Below are 7,863 nucleotides of genomic sequence, written 5' to 3'. Positions count from 1 at the left end.
AGGGCAGCCAGGATCTGGAACCAACTTCCAAGAGAAGTGGTGCTGGCTCCTACCCTGGGGGTCTTTAAGACAAGGCTAGACAATCACCTTGCTGGGGCTGTTTGACCCCAGTAATCTTTTCTGCCATGGCAGGGGGTCAGACTTGATGATCTGCTCAGGTCCCTTCCAACCCTACAAACTATGAAACTATGAAAAGTGGCGTAGTTTCTGGAATACTATAGGATGTATTTACTTTATTTTATCTTTTCCTCCCCCACCCCTCATTTCTCCACCATCTCTATTGGATTTCTCTCTTCCCCCCCTCCCCTCTACTTGTCATTCTTTTGTCTTCCTCTTCACTCTAACATTCCCAGCATTATACCCTGAATGCAAGCAAAAAGCCAGCAGTGGTGGAAGCATTAGGTACAAATACTTAATAGGCTGAAGGTAAAAAGCCTGCTTAGCGACCTGTTATGCCCCACCCCCAGCACACCATAGACAAGCACCAGCCACTCATGCTCAGACCCCTAATACCACAGTGACATCCTCTTATGTCTTATGTAATATCAGCCATACACACAGCCACGTCACACCTGAAGGGAAGCCAAATGGAGTCTTTGGCACCCATAGGCTCCTTTCAGGAATTTGTCTTTTCATGAGGCAACACAACAAATCTACCCATTATTTATATTAGACAGAGTAGATTTACTGTTAAGAATTAAATTAGAAAAGCCCTGTCAACTGCAAGGATAGGAAGTAGTTTGTTAAAATATGCTGAAGAGATCCAAGGAAGAAGATCACAGCCATGCTACAGAAGGCACCCCCCCCACCACATAAGTTTCTCTTTAATGGCATAAACTATTTGAAATAAGATGCAAAAGTGAAACTATAAAACAAACTAACTATTTCACAGCAGCGCTGAATACAATCTTGGATTAATTTGGGTACCTCAGGAACAAACATCCCTTCTTTTTTCCAGTTGGGAAAGTTTCCCCTATACTATTGAAGTCAGGCACGCCAAAGAAACCTGAAAGTGGTAGGAGAACTAAAAGGAACTGGGAAAGGAGCGTGAAGAAAGATGTGGCTCTACCAGGATGCATGGCTAAAATGGTCAGACAATAGACTAAGTGCTTTGACTAACACTTCTTTCTCTGCATTATACCTGCAATTCATTACATCCTATGGCTGGCAGCAAAGTATAAAACTAGGCAAGTTACACATACTGTTTTTATTATTTCAACCTGACAGTCTCTCTCTCTCTCTTTATAATGAACCTTTGTCTGTGATACGGCTGCCAACAGTCCATATGAGTGAGATGGCTTTCCCCATCTGCTAGTCATGCAGGGGATAGCCAATACAGGAATAGGCTTTTTATATCTATTTTCTTCTTTGCCTTGCAGCTTCCATGAAGGCTTTCCACAGTTGCTGTCCCACCTTGTCTGCTTGACAATTATCCCTCTCTGCTTGACTATTATTCTTTCTTCCAGAGCTCTATACGCTGCCTGCGGGTCTCTATCAGTACCGCGGGGCTGGGGTCAGCAGCTGCCTAGAAAGGCAGTCCAGCATAGAGCTGCCCCAACCCTGCTGTGTGCCCAGGGGGTGGCAGGATGCGCCACCGTGAGACAATGCCTGGGTCAGGTGGACCAAGGCACCCGCTGTGGGCTGGACAAAGGCCCTCCAAGGGCTGGATCTGGCCCACATACCATATTTTGCCTACCCCTGATATAGTGGAACTCAAATCTTCAGACCTCCCTGCTGTTCTCCCAATAAAATTTACAAAATGGAGTCAGATACCCATCTAGCTATTGTGAAGTTGATTAAAATTGCGTGAGGCTCCCTTCTGGTTCTATTCCCAAGCCACCAAGTATTTTTTTTTCCACATTCTATAAGATGTACAGTGATTTCTGCACTTTCTGGGTGTCTCGCAATGACAGACATAGTTTAAGCACTTGGCTTTGCCAGATAACAACACAGCCTTTTCTCAAATCCCTGGAGAAAACAAAAAAGGCTGTTAAAATGGTTTTGTTGCAAGAAGGACCATGAAGAGGTAGTGGCAATTACAGCTATATCAATATTTTCAAAGAAAGGAGGCAACGTTTTTTTTGTCCCAAGGTGTCGTCCTCTGTAATATACTGGAATAATGAATTCTTGTCATAGGGAGCTCACTGTCAGAGTGCTCAAAAACATGGTTTAATGTTTTATCCACCTTTGAGCCAATTTAGGGTCAACTAGGCTTTGCTGTGTCCTCCCGAAGCTCCTTAAGAAAAGGTTGAAGATGCCACATACTATTCCTAACCCCTATTAGAAAACATGTTCTGTTGTCAGAAATGGAGAAATGAACAAGGAGGGTCTTAGTCCAGAAGGTCCAACGTCTAAACTGAAATACACACTGAACTGAAGAACGAAATCTTCATATACCAGAACCACCAGATATTCTACACATTTAATTTAGCAACCTAATCTTCAGTTTGATATTGGTTTCAGAAAACATCATGATCATCAGTGTAGCTACAATTAAGAAAGAATGGGTCTGCGTTCAATTATTCCAGAAAATTTCAGCAGCAGTCCCCACGATGTGGTAACATTTAGGCTTCAAACAAACATTGCTCTTGTACAGCCATAATTTTATGGTGGTACAAGTTTTGAATAAACAGCTGGTTTTGTCCTTTGTCATGTTCCAAGTGCCTAAAATTGTTTGCTGATGATACATGGTCAGTTTGTTGCACTTTATTCTCAAAGGCATCTCTGTTTGCTTATGGCGCAATCCCTGTAGCTCAGGCTGCCCACGCTCTCCAACAGCCCTGAACAGGGGATTCTGGGATGGAGGTTTCACACTGTACCTGCCAATCAACCAGATCAGTTATGCTGGGACACATCCCAGCACAGCTGATCCTGCTGTAAAAACAACGTCTGTTTCTAGCCTTAGTTACTTTGGCCATTGGGAAGCTTAAACAGAGCTTTTCTCAAAAAATACTGTCTCTTAGGAGTACTAATTAAGATAGTAGTCAGACACAATTCCCTGCCTAAACTGAATTCTTCAAATCTTAAGGTCTCAATTCATTCTTTTCAGAGTAGAGTTAGCATCTACCCAGTTGCATGTGGCCTTGTTGAGGCCTCAAAGCTGTGATCTCTAGGCCATGTTACACTTCCAATGACTCCCAACAGAACTCACTGGAAGAACACTCAGAATACCTAATTCCCATTTCTCAAGTTGTGCAGGCATCTCTCCTTTGATTAGACATATCTCTCAACTTTAAGAGAAAAGCTGGGGTCTTCTGGTTATCACAGATACCTACCCACCTTCCATGAACAGGAGGTCCAAAATTAATCACAATTCCAAAGATTCAGTAGTCTTCCTACTTCAGCATCCTGAAGGCTCAAGGTCATGAAGTTGACTCTCATGTTCTTTGAGATTCTCCTCCCAGCCATGGCTTGATCAGCTCTGACAATTAGCTAAGGTACCCCTAGCACAATCAAAGCTAGACCTAAAGCATTCTATTCTGAAAGGAATCTAACATCATATTACACTAGGTAAAGAAACAAATGCAATTATTTAAAGTTCTTTCTGCTCATGCGGTATAAAAAAACCCTTATAAATGGGAAAGGTAGCTAAACTTCCAAACTGTAGCCAAACTCTGGCCAGCCAGTAAGAAAAACAAAGAAAAAGAGTAGACATCTTCTTCCAGACTGGCACTCAATAATTAATTTCTTGAGACAACACTGTCCAAATCTGCATGTAATTGTTGATATTTTTTCAGATGACAAATCTTTAAAAGACAACCCTTTCCAGAGTAGCCACAGGACTGCTGCCTTAGGGAGGAGGTCCACTCACTAGGCCTGTGTGAATAGGGAAGTATTCAATTCAGATTCGGCCGATTTGGAGGACAATGATTCAATTCAGAGATTTGGATCACTGTCCTGAACTGATTTGGCCGAATCAGCTTTGGAAGATTTGGCGCCAACTCAGAGAGATTTAGTGATTTGGATCAGCTGGGGAAAGACAGGCACAGGCACAGATAGATCTGGAGAACAGAAAAATGATCTAAGGAATACTATGTTGGAGGAAAGCACAATTAATGGCACATCCACACTGGAGAAAAAGCCAGAGAAACTAGAATGATCAGGAACATTGAACCTCAAGTGGCAAAAACTGCAACTGAAGCAAGGAGGAAAGCTGCAACTAGAAAGAGAGGAACAAGCAGATTAAGATGACAAACTAGTACAAAGAGAAAAAAAGCTGAAAAAAGATGCCAGGAAAATTATTATGAATTTTAATAGGAAATAAAATAGATAAATGGGAACAGGGTTTCCCATTTATACAAAGGAAGCACTGCTTTTAACGCTGCGCTTCAGAGTTATGAGTACAGATAGGAAGTTGACCATAAATGCCTGCACAAGATGGTAATCACTAGGAAGGGCATCATATGACAACAGAAGAGAAAAGCTAAAAGGGAACAGACTGACAATGGGAACCCAAAGCCTGATCCTGTCAGACACATGCAACTGGAATAGCCACTTCAATCAACCTCAGAAAAGATACTGGGAAGGACAAAATATCCTACTTTTACCAAAAGTTGTGATTATTCTGTGAACTATCAGAAGTCATGAACAGCTCAGTTGAGGGCAAGAGCTGCCCTTTGTCAAGGCTTCTTCAAGAAGGAAAAATCAGAAACCGAATCCAGTAGAAGAGAACGACATATATGCTACTATAGTCACTCCAAAAAGTGAGCATATGCACTTCCAGGACCAGATATTTTATCATATTCACTTAAATACAAGACCACCTGAATAAGATAATTAAATAATAATTAGATTCCATGTATGGAAAATGTATACATTTGTTATAATTTTCCAGGTATAGCAACTAATCACTGGAGGTCTGCCTTGAATTTGTCCCTCTCCCACTGCTACAGTTGGAAAAATAAATCGGGGGGGGGGTGTCAGGTAGCCCCCTTGCCCTCTGCCCCTACAACTTTTTCCCCCCCTGCAACATCTCACCCCCTCCTTACTGTCAGACCCTAAACACTGACTTTGAAATAAACCTGTCTATAATAACTTGTATATAGGCAAATTACTATAAGTAACCATAGACTTAGTTCATCCAAAGACTTAGTTTTTTTAAAACTGCTGCAAGGGAGACAGCTCAGTGAAGAGGAAGAGGAAGTGAATTAAATGTTGTGGCTCACAGTGACTTGTTGCCCCTTAGGGGGGACTGACAGCAATGCATACTAGCATATATCTTATTCAGATGGGCAGCACTAACATATTCTTCTGGTAGGTTCCCATCAGTATGTTCATCCAATATGGGTCAAGCGTTTTACAGTCATGCTCAGTGCTGGCTGCATTTCATTGTATGTCCATGACTGAGCACATGCTGCTCTTGGTATCAGCTTAATGAGACAATGTATCTAACTAGGTTTCCTTGTACCTGAATGCAAGATAAGAAACTTTTTCCCCCAGGCTGACTGTAGGGCAAAACCTCACCTTATATTTGAGCAAATATGGTAAATACTAAATGGAAACAAGGGGTATTAATTCAAGGAGAAAATGTTTCAAGAACAGAAATATTTAAAGATTATATGCATACTATTAAAGCCTCGAGTCACACTAGCACCCCTTGTGATACCGTTCTATAGTAACAGAACAGAAAGGATATTTAAGAAAATGTTAGTTCTGATAAGGCCTTTATTACAATTTTTCTAAGATGCACCCAGTTTAACTATGCCAAGTATGTCTAGATATCTGAATACACTTTTGTGCTAAACCAACTCTTACTATATATTCTTAATAAATCTTGTTTCGAGTCTTAGATTTAGAGATGAAGTCATCATGATACAGCTTAGGACGGAGGAAAAAAACAAGCAAAACACTAGCCTCTTGTGACATCAAAGTGTGGAAAAAGCTGTACTTATCTTGAAGCACCTGTCTGAGGGAATTGTCTAAGTTACAGTCTCTACAATATGTACTCCCTCTTCAAGAAACAATGCTGAGAGTGAAGTCCAGGTTCTCTGTTTCCAAAGGGGTCTATTGGCGATGCAAATAAATCCCCCACTGGGACATTGTGCCAGGCTGAATCAGCATGGGAGTGGACATAAGGGTTAGAGTGGGAGTGTGCACTTGAGGTACATTCTCATTTTTTTAAGTGATCTTTATAAACCAAGATCTTCTAAATAAAATCCATGCCCCGAAATATTAATACTGAAATATCTCTAATTTTGCACAAAATACTTAAAAAAAAAAAAAACTAAACATGAATAAAGTTCTTACACTGCATATGTTGTGCCATAACCCAGTTGTGGAGCAGCCTGTAGTTTTCTACAGACCCCTTTACCATTTCTACCAGCAAGTCATAAGCAGCAGCTCTTGAAGAATGTGACTTGCATTTTGGCTGTTGTCTATCTTTTAGACTTGGCAGCAAAAACAGAAGATTGAAGATATCTCTTAGAAACTCCTGTAAAACAATTCAATCAGTAGGTACATCAGTTTGCATAAATATTAAAAAGAACACGGACATATTTTTTCATATCATTTCAATCTTTTTATGAATGCTTCTTCATCAAATAAAAACAGTTTACATATTCTATACATACATTCTGAACTGTAAATTTTAACAGTGCAGCCTTTTTATCATCATCTTTAAATTATGCACTGTACCAAAAGGTAGAATTCCCATAACTTGAAAAGCAGCATTGTAAATGTCTTATCATGACCGAAAAATAAATGAGTCCACTGAAAAGGAGTAAGACACATTAATCTTAGCTGTTACACAACTCTACTATTTGATATAACATTAGCAGGGGAAAAAAGTGAATGAAGGCTGCCAAACATCCATAACTCAGTAAAGTACAGATTTTAACTAACTGAAAAGTTTCTATAATGCTAGATTTATATTACCTGAGGAATCTACAACATAACAAAGTTAACTGTTTCAACAGATCTTACATGTTATACCTTGAAAACTACATTGTAACACTATGAAATTTATGCACTTCACAGTTTAGTACAATTTTCTCTTCTGTAAATAAATGAAGTAAACCAGAATGAAAAGAACATGTACTTATGCTAGATGTGAGAAAAGCAAACTGAAATAAAAGATCAACAGAATTTCTAGTATAAAAAGAATAAAAGCCTGGCATTGCTGAAATAGACGGCAAAAGTCCAGGGACTTCTACAGAGACAGAATCTCACCCATCCAGCCATGCTTTCAGTAGTATTTCTGAAAAAGCCAGTTTCATCCACGAGTGATCAGACTAAGTGATTTAATGGTTTCTGTGGACTTAAAAATCTATGAATAATTAGTCATAAAACTTTAATTAGGGTCATATTATCAGTCTTTTTCATATTGTTCATATAATGTTGACTTTTAATATTACTGAACTATATATTTAGGGTTTACAACAATAATTATAGACTTTATGATTAAAATTATACATTAAAACATTTCCCAAACAAAGTAAAACTATGTTAATAGGGACATTAATAAATGGATTAAAGAGGTAGTATAAAACATAGATGTTCCAAGTCATATTAGTACTGGTTAACAAATGTAAAGTTATAATTTGTTACATTTCTTTCCAGATGAATATTTCCACTGGAAATGCTGTGGGAGCACATCTATACTCTTCTTTCAATATTGTATTTTAGTAATATTAATTCAACAGTATTAGCTTTTAAAAAAAAAAATAAAGTGTATGTTGGCAACCCTACAATTCAAAGGTCTCAAAGGTATGGTAATCCAACTATATTTTTCAAAAGCAACATTACTCTTAAATGCATAGTGGGAGCATGTATGTGTACAATTAATGTACACAAATAAACTCCAGCGCATACTGCAATATTATATTATATTGCAATATGCTCTGGAGTTTATTCATGCACAGCACA

At 39.1% G+C, this 7,863-nt stretch overlaps 1 protein-coding gene across 2 annotated transcripts in view; it reads right to left on the bottom strand.

Moving 5' to 3' along the window:
* The window catches only part of USP34 (ubiquitin specific peptidase 34), a 256,166-nt gene that overhangs the window by 73,168 nt on the left and 175,135 nt on the right, over positions 1–7,863 (bottom strand). For both annotated transcript variants that reach the window (XM_019549212.1, XM_019549213.1), the window contains one exon: positions 6,247–6,430. In XM_019549212.1, the coding sequence (XP_019404757.1) occupies positions 6,247–6,430 (184 nt within the window). The remainder of the gene's footprint in view (positions 1–6,246; positions 6,431–7,863) is intronic.

This window comes from Crocodylus porosus, unplaced genomic scaffold (genome assembly GCF_001723895.1).
Source record: "Crocodylus porosus isolate Cpor-Errol unplaced genomic scaffold, CroPor_comp1, whole genome shotgun sequence".
In the NCBI taxonomy this organism is placed as follows: Eukaryota; Metazoa; Chordata; order Crocodylia; family Crocodylidae; genus Crocodylus; species Crocodylus porosus.
Note: the sequence above shows the minus strand (reverse complement) of the source record. Positions and strands in the feature narration are given on the sequence as shown.